The sequence below is a fragment of the Otolemur garnettii genome, unplaced genomic scaffold (genome assembly GCF_000181295.1).
Source record: "Otolemur garnettii isolate 467f Iridium unplaced genomic scaffold, OtoGar3 scaffold00189, whole genome shotgun sequence".
Taxonomy (NCBI): Eukaryota; Metazoa; Chordata; class Mammalia; order Primates; family Galagidae; genus Otolemur; species Otolemur garnettii.
In genome coordinates this window covers 2,573,896-2,596,885 of record NW_003852584.1, presented here as the reverse complement: position 1 = coordinate 2,596,885, position 22,990 = coordinate 2,573,896, and the positions used below count along the sequence as shown (strand labels likewise).

General features: G+C 46.4%; 1 protein-coding gene across 1 annotated transcript in view; it reads right to left on the bottom strand.

The window, feature by feature from the left end:
• Window positions 1-22,990, bottom strand: part of TVP23A (trans-golgi network vesicle protein 23 homolog A) — a 34,599-nt gene that overhangs the window by 1,656 nt on the left and 9,953 nt on the right. Inside the window, exons 4-7 of the mRNA XM_012812099.2 lie at window positions 3,139-3,283; window positions 2,065-2,154; window positions 1,757-1,885; window positions 360-488 (exon numbers count right to left, since the gene is read on the bottom strand). Coding sequence (XP_012667553.2) covers window positions 360-488; window positions 1,757-1,885; window positions 2,065-2,154; window positions 3,139-3,283 — 493 coding nt within the window. The remainder of the gene's footprint in view (window positions 1-359; window positions 489-1,756; window positions 1,886-2,064; window positions 2,155-3,138; window positions 3,284-22,990) is intronic.

Below are 22,990 nucleotides of genomic sequence, written 5' to 3'. Positions count from 1 at the left end.
TCTGGCTGCATTTATAGAAGGTCAGCAGTCAAACCCATAGAATGTAGACTGGAGGGTGCCAGCGGCTGGGGGAGAGGGAAAAGGGGGAGTTAATGTTTAATGGGGACAGAGTTTCAGTTGGAGAAGATGGAAAAGTTGTGGACATGGATGATAGTTGCACGACAGTGTGAATGTACTTAACACACTTAACGCTACTGGACTATATACTTAATGGTAAATTTTATGTGTCTTTCACAACAATTAAAAAACAAAACAATGGCAGCCCAGCTGATATTGATAAAACATTACAAACTGCAGTGCCAACTGTAGTTTGAGCATCTGGAGGGGAGTGGTCCAGGAGTTAGACCATAGTAACTCACCGTCTGGAATACCGCCTGGGGCAAAAAACTGGCTGTAGCCTTGCTGAGGTCACTCTCACCTCCCATCTTACAAAGGATGTAGCCGTACAGGTTCGCAGCTTGGAGAGAAATTCCAGCGATCACAAGAGCCTGTACTCAGACAAAGCAAGAGAACTTTCTGAGAGATTCATAGAAATGCTTCTCAACCCAGAGCACAGGCTCTGGCCTAAAACTAACAATGGTAATAGCCAGGCTTCCCTGAGCCCTTAAAGTGCTTGTGGACCCCGCTGTTTCATCAGCAACCCAAGAGACTGCTGCCTTCACCAGCCAGACCAGGAGGAAACTGAAGCACAGAGAATCCAAAGCTGCCCAAGGTCACAGAGCTAGAGCGTGTTCAAGCCAGGATCCAAACTCCAGAGGCCACACTTTTTATTACAATGTTATCTTACTCTGTATGGAGATTTTGTTTTCTCAATGAATGGACTAGATCAGGACAATGAATTATGATGCCTCTGGCATAAGATTTCAGAACTCAAAGGTAAACTTATTCCTACCTAGAGGGGTTCCTTGACCAAGGTAGAATGTCATATTCTTTTTCTTTTTTTTTTTTTTTTGAGACAGAGTCTCAAGGTGTCACCCTGGGTAGAGTGCCGTGGTGTCACAGCTCACAGAAACCTCAAACTCCCGGGTCAAGCAATTTTCTTGCCTCAGCCTCCCAAGCAGTTGGGACCACAGCTATTTTTTTTTTTTTTTGGTTGTAGTTGTCATTGTTGTCTGATGGGCCCAGGCTGGATTCGAACCCGCCAGCTCTAGTGAATGTGGCTGGTGCCCTAGCCACTTGAGCTACAGGTGCCAGGCTGTCATATTCTTTTTCAAAAAAACTCCCTTCTTTCAGCACTATTCATAACCAAAAGGTATAAACAACTAAATGACCATCCACTGATGAATGGGTGAATGAAATGTGGCCTCTTTATATAATGGAATATATTCAGCCATACATAAAAAGGGATGAAGACTGTTTCCTGCCACAACAGAGATGCACCTGACAGTATGTTCAGTGAGAGGAGTCGGTCACAAAAGACCACATGACTCCACATATCTGTAATGTACTGAAGAGACAGAAAGATTAGTGGGTGCCGAGCATTGGGGGAATAGGTAGGCATAGGAGATAATAGGTACAGAGAACAGATTTTCTTTGATGGGTGATGAAAATATCCCCAAATTGATTGTGTGGCGATGGCTCCACACCCGTGACAACACTGGAAGCCACGGAACTATACACATTGATGTGTAAATTATATGGAATGTGAATTATTCCTCAATAAAACCATTACAATCGAATCTATCAAAAACAAAAGCCTCTTCCTGAAACTTCCTGTAGATGTCAAAGCAGCGTCCAAGCCGAGGCCTTGCCTCACCAGCCACTTCAGCTTCAGGGAGAACAAGGTGCTGAAGAAGAACACGATCCAAATCATGGGGCAGATGATGAGGCCGAGCCAGAAGATTCGCGCTTCTGCTTCCGTGGCAGCGATGTTGTTTGGAGAGACCTGTCGTGGGAGAGCAGTGTGATTTTCAGAACCCACGGGAACGGCTGCACACGAGCACCTCGCTTTTCATTCCTCTGACACACACCTTTGCTACACGCGTGCTTCAAAGGAGTGCCAGGAGCAGTAGATTTTGTGTAGGGCAGAAATGAGATAGGCACACACAAAACTCAAAAGAATACCTTCCTGGCTTCAAAAATCCAGTGGCTTTTCCCGTCTTCATCTATCTGGTTCCACCATCGAAGGCCCACCATGAGTCTCCCAGTTACATTCTGAGGACAATGGACAAAATCACTGTTGGAGGCCCTGGGCAAAGCGTCATCATCACTGTATTGATAAATGAAATAAAAGCCACCAGTTCATGTCACACTCGTACTGGGAGCAGGAAGAAAAAGGGTATTGCTCTGTAGTGGTTTCTCATTCATTTTTGAGGCTTCTGATTTTTTAACTTAGCTAACTTTAAAACGTGATACACTCTCCTTCCCCCAAATATGTATACAGCAGACCCTTCATAGCTGACTGCCTCCTTACACCCACCACCTCCTCCAATTGACCTCATTTTTTCTTTTTTTTTCTTTGAGACAGTCTCACTACGTTGCCCTTGGTAGCATGCTGTGGCATCACAGCTCCTGCAACCTTAGACTCCTGGGCCTAAGTGATTCTCTTGCCTCAGCCTCCCAAGCAGCTGGGACCACAGGCACCTGCCACAATGCCCAGCTATTTTTTGTTGCATTTGTCATCATGGTCCAGCAGGGCCCGGGCCGGGCTCAGACTCATCCACCTCAGTGTATGTGGCTGGCACCCTACTCACTGAGCTATGGGCGCCAAGGACCTAATTTTCGTATCAGTACTGTAGGCCTAGTTCCTTATGTTGACCACCTCTGTATGCTGACCAGTTTGTTACAGTCCCTTGGGTGGTCAACTTAACAGAGGTTCTACTGTATTTATATATTCATAATTATACGTGTTTTCAATATATTATATATATCAGTATATATGTAAATTATACCAAAAAATCCAAAGCCATAGGGGGTTGTCATTTATTTATATACATATGTGCAACCATGTCACTTGACATCGGGAAGCCATTTATAACACACTACACCGCATTATTCTAATTTTAAGTGACAGTGGCTTAGCATTCTTGATTATGTCTCAGCATTCTAAACCAAAGTACCTGTTCTTCGCATGTGCTTGGGAACATCCCCCTATGCTCCGAGTTTCAGGAGCAGTGAATTCCCAGAAGAGGGCCTCACCTTCACAGACCAGAAGTCCAAGGACAGGAGGACCAGCACAGTGACAAAGCAGCCCACAAAGCTCCTGCTGAACCAGTCGCAGCACACGTAGGTGAGGATGGCACTCACTCGGAAAAACAGGTGGAAGAAGGTGGCCAAGGGGTGCCTAGAAAAGAACCCGAGGCCCCTCACTCCAGGTGCCCACTCCACCTCTCAGCCTCGCCAGGTCATTAGCATCACTCAAGGCAGTATTTTCCCCAAGTATTTCAAGCTGAAACTTGTCTCTCCCCTTCAAAGAATCCAGTACTTTCCCCTAACTAGACTCCAAATATCACTTGGCCTCTTTGAAACATAAGCATCATTGAAGTGAAACGTGACGGTGGTCACTGCCCTAGCAGCAATGGTGACCAGTTCCCTAAAGGCAGGGGTTGGATTTTCCCACGAGTCCCTGGCTCACGTGCAGCCCACGGGGCAGCCGTCTCTTGTCATCGGGGATGGGTGTTCCTGGACAGAGGGAAATGACTGGGACTTATGAATCAATCAGTGGTGCGCTTGAATGCTGGCATCTAACCTTGGGGGAAGACGTTTCTTGTTCCCTCTGCCTTGAGACACAGACCTGGCCGGAAATAAGAGAGCAAGCCAAGGGGAAACATGCCCATCCTACATCAGATGTGTTCAGTTTTTCAGCAAGTCTGAAAGGGCTGAGACACTTTTCATTTAAAGGATCACAGAATTATCTAGAGCAGATAACAAATGCTTACAGGGGTCAAGCAGGTGATGGCAGGGGTTATATAGGCCAGATAGGAGACACTTGGGGCTTCCTGATCCTTTCTGTGGTGTCCCAATTTTGATAGAGCACAAAGGGAAAGAGTAATACTCAGTTACAATCAGGAAAACAGCAGCCTAAGCCCAGTGGCAATGAATAGAGCACCTCAGTGCTAGGGAAGAACAGAGGAGAGGTGACTTGTTAGACCAGGCAGCTGTGCAAACCAGATTCGCACTGCCGGGTCTGAAATTTTCACAAGAAGCCAGAAATACAGACTTGCAATGGGAATCTGATTTTAAATGATAGCAACTAATCATTTTAACAAAACAGCACAGGCTGTGTTTCTCACTGACCTGCAAGCTGTCAGCTTACAACCTCTGGATTAGAGTTACAAAATATTGTGGGCTCCTTACAATGAGAGGTCCAGGGCAGAACTGCAGGGAGGAAGAGACTGCTGGTTCCCCCTGAGAAGAAACAGGGTCTGAGTAAGCAAACCAGAGGCGCCTATAACATGGTGGGGTTCCTGACTCCTCAGGGAACATCAGTGAAGATGCAGAAGCAGAATTCCTAGTGACATTTTACATTTATTCATGGTATTGGAAAGGAAGAAGAGCCCTTCACCAGAACCATCTCATCTATGCCTTTCGGATGAGAGGCTCCCACGGTGGCCTGGATGAAAACCAGCCCTGGAAGTGCACTTAGCATTTAATAATCAGATGTGGTCACGTAGAACTTCAAAATGTCCTGAAATAGTCCAGAGGATAAGACTCTTGGACATCTCTTACCCCCTTTCCCTTAAACTCTATTGAGAATTTTTCTGCTGTCTGCACAATTTTGTCCCTTGTCCCAAAGATAAGTGAATGTTGTTCTAATGACTGAAAATTATTCCAGGGCTCAGATCATGTTTAAGATACTTTTTATATCCCTAATAGCACCTGGCATTTTAGATTCTCGTAAAATATATTTGGTGTGTGGAATCTCGTAATCGAGTCAATGAGGATCACTGGGAACATCTGCCTTCTTTGTAGAATAACACAGAGGTAACAAATCTATGTATAGATTTTAAAAGAGGTCAGACCATGACGTAAGTGTGCAGATCAAGGGTAAAACATGGAAGTGAATGTGTTCAAATAAATCCCCTGCCCACATACTTTTTTCTTTTTGTCTGTGGTTTTCCTAAAATAAAATGTAGAAAAAATTCCAACTGTTGGAAGCTTCCATGTAGCTGGGTCCTAATTAACTACATGGAAGATATAATTATTATTCAAACAAAGCCCAAAACACAGTGGGCGAGACACCTATGCACTTCAAAATGTTGCCTCGATCCTGTCTTACACAGGCTCCTCTACTCTGCCCAGCTCTGGAGTTTGCCCAGCCTGTGCCCCCAGCTGAGACTAATGTCTCAGAGCAGTTTTCTAGTTTTAAGAGTTTTGAAGGCCGTGGCTTCAGCTTGCCCACTGTTGCCCGCTGTGGGGTCTGCTGTCCTCCAGACTCCTCGGCAGCACAGAGCAGGCCCCATGCCACCCATTACCTTCACTTCCCGGCACCACTGGTTTCCAACCCCCACCCAGGAGGCTGCCCCTTTCAAGGCAAACAGCACAGGAGTCCTGCCCAGGAGCTGCATGAGCTTGGTTGTCACACTACCAGGGTTCCAGTCCTGGCTCCACTCTTGAGTAGCTCTGTGACATTCCCTCAGCTATGTAACCCCACAGTGCCTCAGAATCCTCTTCTGCAAAATGGAAATGCCAACAGGAGCCACTTCCAAGAACACTGGAAAGATGGAGTGAAGGTGACACATACGGAGTGCCAGAAGCATATGCCATGCTCAACCCTGGGCAACAGCTGTCACCATCTCTGTCCTTAGCGTGGCAACAACAGCTCCACCACCAAGAGTCAAACTGTTAAAATTCCCCCTTATGACCACAACTTTCTTTCACTCCTGAGGGGCCTACTTTTCATCTTTGCCGGGATTCCCCAAGGCTCGTGATCCCCCCCCCATGTTCCCCCAGAAGAACTGTCATCCTGCCCCACTTTAATAGGTGGTATTTTCTACTTAATATCCACCACCCCCACCTCCCACCTGCCAGCCAGAAAGAAACCAGTTATGTCAAGAAGCGGAGATAAAATGACATGATGTTGAAAGGCAGACATGAAATTACTCAAAGTGTGGCCGAGATGGGGAGATTCTTAATGGGCTTTTGTTCAACCTCCCTCTGTTTGTATATCCATGTACACAGTCTGGATCCCAGGACACCTACCGTCTTCCTCCCTGGAGGGGAACACAGTAAGTTCTCAGCCTTGAATGTGCATGAAAGTCACCTGGAGACATCTTACACTGTGCACAGATTCAGGGTGGGACCTGAACATGAATCTCACAAAGGAAAAGCATGGCTGTATACTGGGTCCAGCAAATTATAATCCAAAGGCTAAATCTGGCCCATTGCCTGTTTTTGTAAATAAAGCTTTATTGGAACACAGCCAAACCCCCTCATTCACTGGCCTGCAAAACAAGAAATATTTATCCAGTCGGTGGGCCAACCCTTGCTCTAGATCAGCAAGAACAATCTGATGACAAAATTAGGCTCCATTCATTCCACACAAACTCAGGTGAAACAAACTGCTCCTTCCTGCTCCCACCACCCCCACCCCAATCTACTTTGAAAGGCTGCGGGATGGTTGCTGCCTGCCTGGCCGAATGAAAGGATGGTATTGACGTTGGGACAGTGTTCTCTCTGGGGGGTGAAGCAGGTAGTGCTGAGATGTGGGGATGCCTAGTATCTTGATCTCTTGGACACACATGTATAAAAATTCATGGGACCTGGGACAGCACCTGTGGCTCAAAGGGGTGGGGCGCCAGCCCCATATGCTGGAGGTGGTAGGTTCAAAACCAGCCCCAGCCAAAACAACTGCAAAAAAAAAAAAAAATTCATGGGACCTTGCACTTACAACCAGTGAGCTTCACTTGATACATGATATACCTTAATTTAAAAAAATAGTTCCTGTTCAAAGTCACTGACTAAAAACAAATCTTTGCAAGTCACTTTCAGAATTTTACATGTGACATAATCCAATAGTCACATTCCTCAGCATTTACCCAAATGAGAGGAAAACTTAAGTCCCCAGCCAGGTGCCTGTAATCCTAGCATTCTCAGAGGCTGAGGTGGGAGGATTGCTTGAGGCCAGGGGTCCAAGACAAGCCTGAGGATGAGTGAGACCCTGTCTCTACACAAAAACACCGAAAAATTAGCCAGTCATGGTGGTGGGCACCTCCCAGCTCCTCAGGAGGCTGAAGAAGGAAGATCGTTTGAGGTTGCTGTGAGCTAGGCCGACAACAGTACACTCTAGCTGAAGTAACAGAGACAGACCCTATCTCAAAAAGAAAAAAAGAGAACTTCTATCCGCGCACAAAAAATCAATAGATACATGTTTACAGCAGCAGCCTTGTTCATAATTGTCAAACCTCAGAAGCAACTAAGACATCCTTCAGTGGGGGAGGATGAACTGTGGCAGCTGAGACAAGAGAATGTCATTCCACACTGCAACACATGAGCTGCCAGGCCACAGAAAGGCCCCGAGGAGCCCAGAGTGCTTTCACATTGCTTAGTGAAAGCCGCCAGTCTGAAAAGGCTGTGTGCACGGACAGTGAGGGCCACACAACATTCTGGACAAGGCGGGCCAGAGGGACAGGACAAAGATCAGTGGCTGCCAGGGGCTCGAGGTGGGTGCTGAGAGGGTGGAGCACAGTGGATTTTTAGGGCAGTGAAACTGCTCTGCGTGATCCTACGGTGGTGGGTACATGGTAGTGTACATGGGTCAAACTCAGAATGTACAACATGAAGAGCCACACTAATGCAGGATGTTAGTGGGGGCAGCGGAGGGGGAGAAGGGGAATATGTAGTAATCCTCTCCACTTTCTCCCCAATTTACCTGTAAACTTATTAAATAAAACTGCTCTAAAAAAAATAGATCCCAAATTATATGGTGGGTGGACACAGGTGGGGAGTGTCCATCTAGATAGTATCCACTTGGGAGGGGACGGCGTCCAGAGGCATAGATGAGGATGAACAATTAAGTTAGTGAACTCATCCTAGGTAAGTACTGCATACCTCATTGCTGAATATCACTACAGTCACCTTTGAAGTCCTCCCCTTGGCCCTCTGGTGACGGTAGTGATACTCTGCAATGGAGTTTATAGCAGTTTTTCCAGGATGAGTTCATGGACTTAGTTGTCAGACTTGGTCTATCACCTTTCCATAACTCCTAAAGCAGGTTTCCCTTGAGGGTGGTGAGGGGGAGAAGTTGATTCCTCCTAAATTCAGCACTAATCTAACAGCATTTTTTAAAGTTGCCTCTTATTTATCATTTAAATTACTTTGAAAACCACACTCTGGTTTTTTTGTTTGTTTGTGAGACAGAGTCTCATTTTGTCACCCTTGGTAAAGACTATCTGCGTCAGCCACAATTCCCGGCTATTTTTAGAGATGGGGCCTTGCTTTTGCTCAGGCTGGTCTCAGACCCGTGAACTCAGGCAATCCACCCACCTTGGCCTCCCGGAGTGCTAGGATTACAGGTGTGACCCACAACGCCAGCTTCACACGCTGCGGTTTTTAAAGATCATCTTCAACTTGAATTTCTCGCCAAACACTGTATTTTAAATTTTGTCATCTTTCAGACATTCTGGAAAGCTTCCTGCCCCTGGGCTTGGTAAAGGTCTGAGGAAAAGCATTATCTTCCCTTCTTGGTTTTCTGTGCTGCTAAAAAAAGCAGCATCTGAGATGATGTCTCCAAGGTGCTTCCAGCATAAGGGAGGGGTGAAGATGAGTCCCGGTGGCTGGAGCAACGGGAACATCAGGTTCACAGTTCTCTGTACTTTTATGTAAATTTGAATTAAAAAGTAGAAAAACAAAAAGATATCCGCAGAAGCAGCCTCAACTTTGCATTGAGACAAGATGCCTTTCAGAATAAACCAAGCCCACAGTTGATATTCTGAGTGTCTAGGTGACCCAACTGTACTCCAGAAAAAAGAAAAAAAAAAACTTCAGACCTAAAAATCCCAGTTGAGTAACTGGCCATCACAGCTGGATGCATGAGGAAAATTCCAGAAAGCAAGTCCTTTCTTCTGGGCTCATCAGTTCCTCTGCAAAAATAAAATAAAAAAGAAAAGAGCCACCCCTCTGTGGAGTACAAATGTCCAACCCTCCCCCACAGGTCCAGCGAGAGCTAGCAAGTCCAGATCACATGCCTGCCCCATCCCTGCTGGGGACACAGCCCTGGACAAGCCACTAAACCATTCTGTGCCTCCTGTTACCCACCTATAAATGGGAGACTACTGTTCAACTCAGCTGCCTGGCTTCTGGGAGATAAAATGCCTACGATGAGGTCGGGGGACTGAGGTGATTGGGCCAATATCACACTCTACTTACTGCTTGTGTCATGAGGGCAGAGGAAAGAGAAAAACCCCGGATCACTGATGCTCTTTTTGGATGTCCTTTGCTGGATGGGTGTTTTTCCCCCATTGTGAAAAACAAGTAAGGTGCTGCTATTTATTTCTTCAGCCCTGACACCCATTTACAGTCAGGTGGCTTCTCTGTTAATAGTGGGGTACTATTATGAAGGTGCTGAGTGCAAAGGGACCCCCAAGTGCTGGAGGAAGACTGCTAAGATGATATTTGCCCAGAAGAAATAAATCCTGTCATTTCAGCCACCATCTCCTCCCCTTATCTTGGGAGCTTGATAGCAATGCAGAACCGGCCCCATCCCCCAACCTCCTGAGCCAGAGTCTGCATGTTAAAAAGATCTCCCAGGTGATCTGTATTGGGTGACAACTCAAGAGCCCTCCTCTATTCCATTTTCAAGGTGAACCCAGTTTTAGGAACAAAGCAGAAAGGACTTAAAGATCCCAAGCCTAAAAAGCAAAAATCCCTATAAACCCTTCAGGATCACTGAGAGGTCTGCATGAACCCAGGGGATGAACCTTCTGGGCTAAATTTGATTTTTTTTCCTCAAGAATGACCCAGATACATCATCAGCTCTGTCATCCTTCCCAATTCTGGCTCCTTGCTTCCAAGGACAGCAAATCTCCTCTGAGAGCCAAGCCTGCACCGGGCAGGTTTGGGGACTACTGGGAGGTCAGAGTAGAGGCTGATCACCAAGTGCTTCTAGTCTCCATACAAAGGTCAGCACATTAGAGGTTTGTGTGTGGAAGTAAATAAAAGAACAGACTTCCCTGTGGTCACCACAGCTTTTCCCTCTTGTTTCTGTTCTTTCTTTTTAAAGAGACCTCCCAACTTTAGAGGCTGGGTATGCTGAGTATCGGGGTAGAAGCATGAGCCTGTGGGAGCAAGTCGTGGTTCAGGAGTGTTCACTCACCCCTGGGGACTACAGAGGAACCAGCACGGCCCAGCCACAGCCTGTCCTGATACTACTGGACTTGTGGACCAGATCCTTTTAGTGAAAGCTCTAAAGAAATGGGGGCCCAAAAGAATTGAAAAGAGGTATCCAAACAAAAATGTGTACACATCCTTAATAGTAACACTGTTAATAGTAGCACTATTCACCACTGCCAAAAAGTGGAAACACTCAGTCTATCTATCAGCAGGTGGATGGAGACACAGAACTGGTCTAGGCAGGCATCAGGATATTTATTCAGTTATAAAAAGATGAATTCTGGCCAGGCGCAGTGGCTCACTCCTGCAATTCCAGCACCCTGGGAGCCTGAGGCAGGTAGATAACTTGAGCTCAGGAGTTCAAGACCAGCCTGAGCAAGGGTGAAACCCCATCTCTACTAAAAATAGAAATCTAGCCAGGTGTTGTAGTCTCAGCTACTCAGGAGGCTGAGGCAGAAGGATCACTTAAGCCTAAGAGTTTGAGGTTACAGTGAACTATGATAATACCATGGCCCTTTAGCCAAAGCAACAGAGTGAGGCTCTGTCTCAACAAAAAAAAAAAAAAGAAAGAGAGAGAGAGAGAGAGGCTCAGCACCCGTAGTTCAGCGGTTAGGGTGCCAGCCACATACACCGAAGGTGATGGGTTCAAACCTGACCTGGGCCTGCTAAACAACAATGACAACTGTAATAAAAAAAATAGCCAGGCATTGTGGTGGGTACCTGTAGTCCCAGCTACGTGGGAGGCTGAGGCAAGAGAATTGCTTAAGCCCAAGAGTTTGAGATTACTGTGAGCTGTGATGCCACAGTACTCTACTGAGGGCGACATAGTGAGACTGTCTCAAAAAAAAGAGAGAGAGATGAAATTCTTACACATGCCCAGTTGGACAGACCTTAAAAACATGATGCTGTGTGACAGAAGTCAGGCACAAAAGGACAAATATGGTTCCACTCATATGGTGTACGTGGGATAGCCCGGAGTCATAGAGACAGAAAGTAGAAGAGGGATTGCCAAGGACTTGGCAAGGGGATGGGGGCCAGTTGCATTAATGGGGATAGACATCAATGTTTCAGATGGGGAAAAAAGTTCTGGAGATGGATGGTGGTGACGGTTGCCCAACAATGTGAATGTACTTAGTATCACTGAACTAACTGTACGCTGAAAATGGTTAAAATGGTAAATTTGATGTGATGCAGATTTAACCACAATAAAAAAAGAGAGAGAAGTGCTGATACATACTACAATGTAGATGAACCTTGAAAACATTATGCTAAGTGAAAAAAGTCAGATGCGAAAGGTCAACTGTCACATGATTCCATTTATATGAAATGTCCAGAATAGGCTGATCTGTAGAGACAGAAAGCACACTGGGGATTGCCGGGGGCTGGGGGGAGAGTGCAGGGACTGCTAATGCATGCAGGGTTTTCTCTTGGGAAGATGAACATGCTCCGGGATTAGACGGTGGTGAAGGTGCACAGCACCGTGAATGCCCTAAATGACACTGAACTGTGTACTTCAAAATGGTTTAGATGGGGTGGCACCTGTGGCTCAAAGGACTAGGGTGCCAGCCCCACACGCCGGAGATAGCAGGTTCAAACCCAGCCCTGGCCAAAAAAAAAGAAAAACTTGGTTTAGATGGTTGATTTTATGTCACGTATGTTTTACCACTATTTTTACAAAGGGAGGAAAACGACAGGAGAAGAAAAGGCCCTGACTTCGCTGGCTTTCCTTAGGAAGAAGGCCCAAGGGACAAGTTCAGACCCTGCTCCAGCACCGAGGACCTGTGTGACCTAGCAAGTGAGTTAGCCTGTGTCCCACTTTGCTCATCAGGATGATCCGAGTCAGAGCTGCTGGGCTGCACAGCCCCAGGGGGCGCCATTCATTCAAGTCTGTGACTCATATTCCTTGGAACAGTGCAGGATGCACCCTATGACCGCACACACCGCACCAACTTCTTCCTGCACCAGGGAGATCACATGAGAGAAATCACATCAGGAGCTCAGGATCCAGGATCCCGCCCAGTAGGCAGCCAGCATTCAATCATTCAACCATTCGTTTGCATTGGGGTGTCTCCACCCCACCATTTTCCCTTTGTAGGACTCAAAGCTTCTCCATGTATGAATTCCTGGGTGGTCCTGTTAAATGAAGATTCTGATTCAGCAGGTCTGGGGTGAGGCCTGAGAGTCTGCTTTTTTTTTTTTTTTTTTTTGAGACAGAGTCTCACTCTGTCACCCTGGGTAGAGTGCCATGGCATTGGAGCTCACAGCAACCTCAAACTCCTAGGCTCAAGTGATCCTCCTATGTAGCTGAAACTATAGGCACCCGCCCATAATGCCCAACTATTTTTTAGAGATGGGGTCTCTCTCTTGCTCAGGTTGGTCTGAAACTCCTGAGCTCAAGCAATTCACCCACCTTGGCCTCCTAGAATATTGGGATTACAGGCATGAGCCACCACACCCAGCCCAGGGGATACTGGCCCAAGGACCACACTGAGGATAGCAGGTATGAAGAAATGTAGTCCCCTAGATTAACTAGAGCTGTTCACAGGCACCACAAAAGTACTAGTCATTGGGTGACTTAAAACAACAGAAATGTATTTTCTCAGTTCTGGAGGCCAGCAGTCCAAAATCAAGAGCTATTGCTGCATGAGGTATTTCTTGATTTCTGAGATTAGGTTATCAAAGCAGGGTTGCTTCCTTCTGGAGCCTCTGAGGGAGAAACCATCCCGTGCCTGTCTCGTAGCTTCTGACAAAAGCCATCCATCTTTGGCACCGCTTGGCTGTATCTTCCCATCTCTGCCACACTGTTAAGGTACTTTATTATATAGCAGCAGTCCATTTCTCTGGTACCAATTTCTGTCTTGCCAGGTAGTATTTATTTATTTATGTATTTATTTTGAGACAGAGTGTTACTATGTCACCTTCAGAGTACTGGGGTGTCACAGCTCACAGCTACCTCTAACTCTTGGTCTTAAGCGATTCTCTTGCCTCAACCTCCCAAGTAGCTGGGACTACAGGCACCCTCCACAACTCCCAGCTATTATTTTGTTGCAGTTTTCATTGTTGTTTAGCAGGCCCAGGCTAAACAGGTTTGAACCTACCACCCCAGGTATATGTGGCTGGCGCCCTTAACCACTGAGCTATGAGTGCCAAGCCCATCTTAGTCCGTTTTGTGTTGCAAAAACAGGATACGGTAGACTGGGAAAATTATAAATAATAGAAAGTTGTTTCTCATAGTTCTCAGGGCTGAGAATGCCAAGATCAAGGCCTTCACTGCCACAATGGCACCTCAAGTGCTGTGTCCTCTGGAGGGGAGGAACATTGGTCCTTAAGTGGCAGAAGGGCAGAAGAGCCAACAGAGAGAACCCACTCTGCAAGCCCCTTTATAAAGCCATTAAACCCACCCATAAGGGCAGAACCCCACAGCCTAATCACCACTTAAACATCCCACCTTTTTTTTTTTTTTTTTGACAGAGTCTCACTTTGTCACCCTTGGTGGAGTACAGTGGTGTCATAGCTCACAGCAACCTCAAACTCTTGAGGCTACAGCGATCATCTTGTCTCAGCCTCCCAAGTAGCTAGAACTATAAGTGCCCACCACAACATCTGGCTATTTTTAGAGATGAGGGTCTCACTTTGGCTCAGGCTGGTCTCAAACCTGTGAGCTCAGGCAATCTACCTGCCTCAGCCTCCCAGAGTGCTATGATTACAGGTGTGAGTCACCTCACCCAGCCTCAAGATCTCACCTCTTAACACTGTAAAAGACAACCCATGTATTTATTCCTTCTTTGGGTGGGACTCTCTAGTAGCCAGCCTTAGAGATGACCTTTGGTGATCCTGACTGTCTAGTATTCATACCTTGTATAATCACCTCCCATAACGAACCAGGGCTGATCATCAGCATGGCCAACAGTTATATCAAAAGTGAATATATGTCATTTATGAGATTAGGTTATCAAAGACATGGCGGCTTCTGTTTCGATCACTCTCTCTGTTCTCCCTGGGGCAAGTCGGCCGCCATGTTGAGAAAGCAGCCTTATGTTGGGAGGCCCAAAGCACCTGAGGCCTCCAGCCAACAGCCATGTGAGGGCACTGTCTTGGAAACGGCACCTCCAGCCCACTTGGGCACTGGGATGACTACAACCTCCTGAGACCCTGAGCCAGAACCACCCAGTTAAGCTGCTCTGATTCCTGACCTTCAGGCACAGTGTGAGATAATAAATGTGTGTGCTGCTGAGTTGGGGGAAAGCTGTTATGCAGCAATAGCTCACTATTACAAGCTCTCATGTTGAAGAGTTTAACTCTGTATGAGGCATGTTATGTTTTGTCAGGAGGTTTCATAAGGTGGGAAGGACAAAGAGAGTTGGGTTCCTCTAAGAAACAGGTGGTGAATGAAATGAGGGGCCCTAGCCTCATTTGAGGGGAGCTGTGGGTAAGGGAAGGAGGCCATGAGGGCAGCTGTGCTCACACTTCTTTTCAAAAGGACACTCAGAGCTATTAAGTGAGAGGGAGAAAAGAGCAGAGAGGCCCAGAACTGACTTTCCAGAAGCCTGGAAGGAAAGTCAGCCAACAGGAAGGCACTAAAGCCAGGTGGCAGTCCACAGAGGTTGAAGAAGCCCCAACACACTGGGGCAAAGGTCAACACAAGCCACATTCCTGAGTGTGCCCCTGTAGTTCAACTAGTCCCAGCTACCAGCATCTCCCTCTGGGCCCTCTTCACTGGCCTACTAACAGATATCAAGGCTTCCATTCCTGCCCTACAGGCCACCTGCAGTCACAGGCAGCCATCCCTTGAGTCATTGAGATCCCTGCTCTCCTCAAACCTCTCCAAAGACTGCCCTGTTAAATGCAGACAAAATTCCACTTCTCTACTGGGCTCTTCAAAGCCCTACATGATCCCTCCCCAACTGAATCCCTGTCTTCTCATCCCCTTCTCCCCCTTTCTACGCCCTGACTCTGTTCTGACAATCCCCAGAATGTACTAACCACCTGCCCAACTTCAGGACCTTTGCACATGCTATTTCCTTTGCCAAAACTCTCCTCCCATAGACCTCTCCATGCTCAGCTCCTCCTCCTCCCCTAGGTCTCAGTCCACAGGCATCTCCCTCCTCTGACTTCCCTGACCTAAGCATGCCTTGCTCCTGGGTCCCTTCTTATCACATTCCCTTTCATAGCACTTACCCCTCTCTGAAGTTACTTTGTTTAGATATTTGCTTATGTGTTTATCATCTGTTTCCTAATTACAATAGAATATCAGCTCCATGAAAGCAGGAAACCAGGCCTGCCTGTTTTGCCCTGTGTCCCCTAGAACAGTGCTTCGGCACACAAAGGCCCTTGAAAATTGTTGTTTGATTTGATAAATAAATGTATAAGCAAAATAATAAACCAGTGGTTCTCAAAGAGGTAATCTGGGGTGCCCCCCAGCAAAGTCTGAAGTCACTTTTGGTTGTCCCAACTGGACCGGGCGGGGGTGGGGGTGGGTGAAGGAGTGGTCCTGGCATTTACCGGGCAAGGCTGGGGGTGCTGCTAAATAGCTGCCATGCACAGGACAGCCCCAACCACACAGAGTGACCTGCCCCAAATGTCAGCAGTGCCAACCCTGGCATGAATAAATGAGTGAATTAGGTACTCTGGGTCCACGCAGCCAAGCTACTGCCCGAATGAAGCATCAAGGAACCGTCAGTCCCCTTCCTGTCCCCAAATGCTTTCTCAGATTGTGTGGGTCACAGGTCAACAGAAAGCACCCTTCAGTGATTTTGTTGTGGACACAGCTTATGCAATAATTTCATGTGAACAAGAAATATAAAGAAGGGGAAGTCAAGCTGTTTTAGATGTGAGGAGTTAATTTCAAGATATGTAATGCTGAATGCCGTGTCCTAATCAAAGAGAACTGAAATTTGTCTAGTTCCTTGATTCTGTGGGTTATTTTCCTTGGTAATCATGGGTCTTCCTTAAAATTAAACAATCAGCTCTGTTGGGACCTGCTTATGTGTAAAATTTCTATCTTTTCAAAACAGATTTTAGAGGGCTGGCAACAAACAATGATCCCACCCAAAATAACAACAGTGTTGAGGCAGAGAGACTGTTCCCATGTGTGGGACCAATTTTGTGTTCTCATTTATACAAGGAAATAAAAAGTACTCCCCAGGGTCAGCATAAGATGGAGCCCTGAGTCTGCTGTCCCCACAGCAAAGCTTACCCCCAAGCATCTTGCTCTGTATTAGTATCTGACTCCTCTAAGCACAATGTAATATAAGATATGGACTGAGCCAGATTCCAAAGGTTTAAATCCCCTCCATTAAAAAAAAAAAATTGTTTTGGAGATGGAGTCTCACTATGTTGCCCAGGCTGGCCTTGAACTCCTGGCCTCAAGTGAGCCTTGCACCTCAGCCTCCCAAGTAGCTGGGACTATAGGCAGGCATCACCATTGCCAGCTCAGATTTCCTCCTTGAAGTGTCCGAGGTGATGCTGGACGAGTCACTCAGCTCTCCCTTTACCACAGTTTCTTTACCCTTGACTCTGATAAAATGACAGTACCTACCTTATAGGCTTGTAATGCAGATAAAATGAGTTATCCTAAGGAGAACGCTGGCACAGTGCCTGCGTGCAGTAAGTGCTGGAGAAGAGTCTACTGTTATGATTTCTCATCCAGTATAACTTCCCCCCAAAGCAGCCAACATTTTCATCTGGGGCTTCTTTTGAGGACAGCTTCTGTATCCAAAATGAGAAGATAAACTCATTGTGGAAGACTTCTTGAAAGACAAAACATCACTTGATGGGGCTAGTTAGGAATGTGCAGGGTAGTTGCTATTTCATGTGAAGCTTGCTGGAAGGCCTGGCCCTACTAACGTGGGACTTCTTGTCGTGTCTGAGACGAGAGACCATTTTCTCAATTTGCAACACTGACCAAACCCTGCAAACCAACCAGCTCTAACAATTGAGACCAAAATCCGATTCAAGAAATCTGTCCGGGGCAGGAGGAGACTGTTCTACTTTGGGTGGAATCCTTTGGTTTCAGAGGAATTTTGTGAAGATAGTACCTGGAAAGCATAAACATAACTTTCACAGGAGGGACAGTTCCCAACTTTGGGAAAACCCCAGGGTGATGTCTTATTCCAGCCAAGGACATACCTCCACCCCAGTCTGGGATATGGACATCCCACCTACAGTCAGAATAATTGGTGCCATGTCCAAAGCCTATATGTGGAGTCAGGGGCCTTCCTAGTCTCATTACATATCTAATTTAGTTTCTACATGACCTTATAATAGAGCCAACATTATGCCCATTTTACAAATGAATAAACTCAGGCTCCAGGAGGTCCAGTGCTCATTATTCAAGTTCAAGATCACTATGAGTAGGCTGGGCATGGTGGTTCACACCTAGAATCCTGGGACTCTGGGAGGCCAAGATGGGTGGATTGCTTGAGCCCAAGGGTTTGAGAACAGCCTGAGTAAGACCCCAACTCGACCAAAAATAGAAAACTAGCCAGGTGTTGTGGCAGGCACCTGTAGTCCCAACTATTTGGGAGGCTGAGGCAAGAGGATTGCTCAAGCCCAAGGTTTGAGGTTGCTGTAAGCTATAATGCCATGGCACTCTACCAAGGATGACAGAGTGAAATTGTCTTAATATATATATATATATAATCTCACTCTGAGTAGAGAGTGAACATCAAGCCTGCCCGGGAATGACCTGTGCCTGCCATAGCACTGGGAATTCACAGGGATTGTTCTATTTGCCTGCTCACTGCCTTGGGCTGGAGGAACTGTGCGCTGGCAAGCAGGCCTTGGGCCTGGGTGAAAAGACTCATAGAAAAGGTTGGTGGGAAATAGAGGCTGTAGCTTCTAGGACTCAGCATGACCCACACACTTTGGCTCTTACCCATGGCAGCCAAACAGGGCCATGTACATGGTGAAACAAAAGTAGCTGGGGTGGGGGCAGTGGCTGGATCTCCCACCGAGCTAAAGATGCTATGTCCCCTGCCCTGCATCCTTCTAGAAAGCTAAGGAAACAAAGTTTCATATGAAAGCTCACATGTGTCTCCCAAGGTGTCCATCGACTCAAACCCATAACCACACTGTGTGGTGTAGTCACTTGGCTGGGGAATGGCATGATTGAGATCCAAACCTCGACCAGGTTCCTCCTGCTTCTCGAGGCAGCTGAAAGCCTACAACATTCACTGTAAGTCGGTCTGCTAAAACAGAGTTATCATGTGACCTTCTCTTAACATACATGCCCACCAGCTTGCCCAGGCCTCTTGCTTGTTGTGGGACTTCTCAGTCTCCATAAAATCATTTGAGCCAATCCCTCAAAATAAATCTCTTTCTTTATATTTGTATATATTCTAGTGGGTCTGTTTCTCTGAGTACTGTAACACATGCATTTCTCTTATATAAAATGTCCATAATAGACAATTCAGAAAGATAAGTGGGGGAGGGGAACATGAGAAGTGACTGCTTCATGAGTAAAGGGTTGCCGTTCGGCATGAAGAAAGAGTTCTGAAACTAGATAGTGATGATTATTGCACAACCTTGCAAATATACTTAAAACCACATTGAATGGTATGCTTGAAAAGGGTGAGTTCATGGTATATAAATGAATTTCAATTAAAAACACACACACATAATTCCACACTGAAAGCAAAGGCAACTAAAGTAAAAATAGACAAATTCAACTATATCAAACTTAAAAGGTGTGTGTATCAAAGGGTGTATTCGTCAGAGCAAAAAAGCAATCCCGTGGAATGGAAGAAAATATTTACAAATCACATATCTGACAAGGGGTTAATATTCAGAAAATTGTCAGTTGCACTTGAATTTCTCCAAAGATCATATATGAGTGAGTGTTAACCACATGAAAAGATGCTCAGTATCGCTAATCATTAGGGAAATACCAATCTAAACCACAATGAGACACCACCTTACCCCACATAGAATGTCTACTATCAAAAACATGGAAAGCAGGCTCCATGCCCGTAGCACAGTGGGTTACGGCGCCAGCCACATGCATCAAGGCTGGTGGGTTCCAGGCCAGCCCAGGCCAGCCAACAATGACAACTGCAACAAAAAAATAGCCAGGCATTGTGGCAGGCACCTGTAGCCCCAGCTACTTGGGAGGCTGAGGCAAGAGAATTGCTTAAGCCCGAGTTGGAGATTGCTGTGAGCTGTGACGCCACAGCACTCTACCCAGGGCAATATAGTGAGACTGTCTCAAAAAAAGAAAAACAACAAAAAAAACCAACTATAGAAAGCAACTTTGTTGCCAGGAATGTGGAGACACTGAAACCCTTGGACACTATTGGTGGGACTGTACAATGGTGCAACTGCTATAGGTAATAATACAGTGGGTCCTCAAAAATTTAAAAATAGAACCACCTCTGATATCCAAAAGAAAAAAAAAAACTTGAAAGCAGGGTCTCGACGAGATATCTGCACATCCACATCCATTTTAGTACTACTCACAACAGCCAAGAGGTGGGAGCAGCATAGTTGTCTACAGAGACACAGATAGACAACATGGACTGTTCGTGCAATGGACTGTTATTCAGCCTTCAGAAGGAAGAAATGCTGATGCATGCTACAACATGGATGAACCTTGAGGACATTATGCTCAGTGAAGTAAGCATATGACAAATATGTATGGTGCTACTTTCATGAGGTGACTCGAGTAGTCAAATTCATAGAGACAGAAAGTAGAATGGTGGTTACCAGGAACTAGGGGGAGGAGAGATGTTTAACGGTGCTGAGTTTCAGTTCTACCAGATTAAAAAGTTCTGTTTCGCAACAGTATGACTAAACCTAACACTTCTAACCCATTCAATTCAAAATGAGTAAGATAGTAAATTTTATGTTGTGTTTTATCACTATTAAAAAAGAGCAAAAAATTAAAAAATTAAAAGTGAGCCCACTGGGGGAAAACACACACAGCACCAGAGCCAACTTTTCCCCCCCTGCTCAGCTGTGTGCTGCGGAATCACATCTCCCACTAATCCCATCAGAGGCCCCACGCCCACAGCACCTCACTGACCTGGAACCAGGGACAGAAGGAGCAAGGACCACATCTCCATCCCCAGGGTTTAGCCCAGTACTTCACACCCAGCAGGTGTTAGATAAATATTTACTGAATACATTGTACGGCATCCACATGGCAAGTCAGTCTGGTACAACTGTCCCCATTTTACAGCCAGATCAATGGAGGCTCTACAAGGCAAGATGACCTGCCCAAATCACAAAGCCAGCAAGTGGTAAAGGAAGAAACAGATGCAATACCCTGGCCTCTTGTTACAGAACACCTTCCACAGTTCCACCTCCCTTAAAAGTCTAACTGAAACCCGTTTCTAGAAGGAATTATGAATAACAATTTTCAGTCTATATTAGTAATTCTTAACTTTTTGTATCATGGACCCATCTGATAATCCAAATAAAATTTGGACCAAAGTCCATCAGTTGAGAAACCCCTCTCCACACTGCTCTCTGGGTGAGTTCATTTATTCTTAGGATTTTAGAACCACCTCTATGTTACTACACATCTAAATCAACTGAGGGTGATATTTTAAATTCACATTCCCAGGCCTGCCCATCCCCTGTGACCCAGGAATCTGCATTAGGCATACCAGAGGATTCTGGGATGTGTGGCTCTCACAAACACACAGCGGCTGCCTCCCAGGTCTGACTGCAGCCCTGATGACTCCCTAGACAGGGCCCTCCTTGCAGATGCCCACTGTACCCAACTACTAGAATGTCCTATCACAAGCCAACAAGGACCACTCTGAGCTTACCTCCCTTCCCCACTAAGTGTTCCTTTGCCTAGGTCGCCAGACCAGAGCCTGGGCATCACCCTTGACTATTCCTGTCCCCATCTCACATCCTGACCACCTCCGACCAGGCTGACCCTACCTCCTGAGTGCCTCTGGGCCCTATCTCTCCACCATGCCTGCCAATGTCCTTGTCCAAACTCCCAGGATATGCTCCCTTCTGCTGCTTGATTAGTCCTATATCCTGCAATCCTGATTATATCACTACCTGTGCAAAATTCTTCAGTGGTGATCGAACTCTAGAAGTGTAACATGCAAAGCCAGAGCCACATGTGGCTATTTGATTAAAATTAAATAATGTGAAAATGTCTGTCCCTTAGTTTCAAATTTCAAATGCTCAGTAGCCGCAGGGGCCACCATACTAGATGGCACAGATACAGCACACATCCATCATTGCAGAAAGTTCTAGTGGACTGTGCAGCTCTAGAACTTGGTCCATGAGCCCCTCCCCAGGATCTGCTCCCGGCCTCTATACAGGCCATCCCCCAGCAGCCCTGTCCTTGGGCCATACAAACCACTCTCAGCACCCTAAAGGCATGACCCTTCCCCACCTCGTTATCTCCTACCCAGCCTTCAGGTCCCAGCTCAGCTGTCACTTCCTCCTCTGTCCGGGATAAGGGCCAAAGCTTCTGCCTATTACAGCGTTTAAAACAAGTTGTAGATCTCAGCTGGGCTGCAGTAGTGGCAGTTCCTCTCCGAGCTTTGCAATGCAGCCCAAGGACAGCAAGAAGAAGAAAGATGCCAGAAAGTCGGTCAAGAAAAACAAATCCCAGTGTACAAATCTGGGGCCAAGGCCAAAAGAAGAAGTGATCCAAAGGCAAAGTTCAGGACAAGCTCAACAACCTCGTCTTGTATGACAAACTCCGTAAGGAAGTTCCCAACTATAAGCTTACAACCCCATCTGTGGTGTCTGAGAGTGAAGATTCCAGGTTCCCTGACCAGGGCAGCCCTTCAGGAGCGCCTTAGTAAAGGACTTATCAGACTGGTTTCAAAGCACAGAACTCAGGTAATTTACACCAGAAATACCAAGGTGGAGATGCCCCAGCTGCTGGTGAAGATGCAAGTACAGGGTTCAACCAACCATATAAAACTTTATTGAATAACAACAACAACAAAAAATAACTAAACTAAGTTGTAGCAGCTACTCACATGCCTAATCCCTTCCCCCAAACCAGTGGTTTTCCACCAGGGGTGAGTTTACTGCCCCTTCCTCCACAGAGGACATGTGGCAATGTCTGAGATGTTACTGGTGGGCTGCTACTGACATCTGCTGAGTAGAGCCCAGGAATACCACTAAACACCCTATAATCCACAGGATAGTCACCACAACCAACTAGTATTTGGCCTAAAATGTCGGAAACATTGAGATTAAGCAACCCTGCCCTAGATTGGGCAACTCTGAAAAGGCTGTGTCCTACACACTGCATACCCCAGCCCCCAGCCCAGAGTCAGACATTCTGTATAACTCATCACTCAGTATTCCAGTTCTCCTACAGTATCTTCAAAATGGTGGGATGAATAACAGAATCCTCCGCCCGCCCCAAATATCCAGGTCCTAATCCCCAGAACCTGTCAATGTTAACTTATACAGCAAAGGACTTTGCAGACATGATTTAGTTAAGGATCTTGAGATGCAGAAATTATCCTAGATTATTTGGGTGGGCCCTAAATGTCATCACAACTGTCCTTATAAGAGAGAGGCACAGAGAGGCTTTACACACACACTCACACAAGGTCACATGAGGCTGGAGCAGAGAGAGATGTGGAGATGCTACACTGTTGGCCTTGAAGATGGAGGAAGGGGGCGGCGCCTGTGGCTCAGTGAGTAGGCTGCTGGCCCCATATACCGAGGGTGGCGGGTTCAAAGCTGGCCCCAGCCAAACTGCAACAACAACAAAAAAAATAGTGGGGCA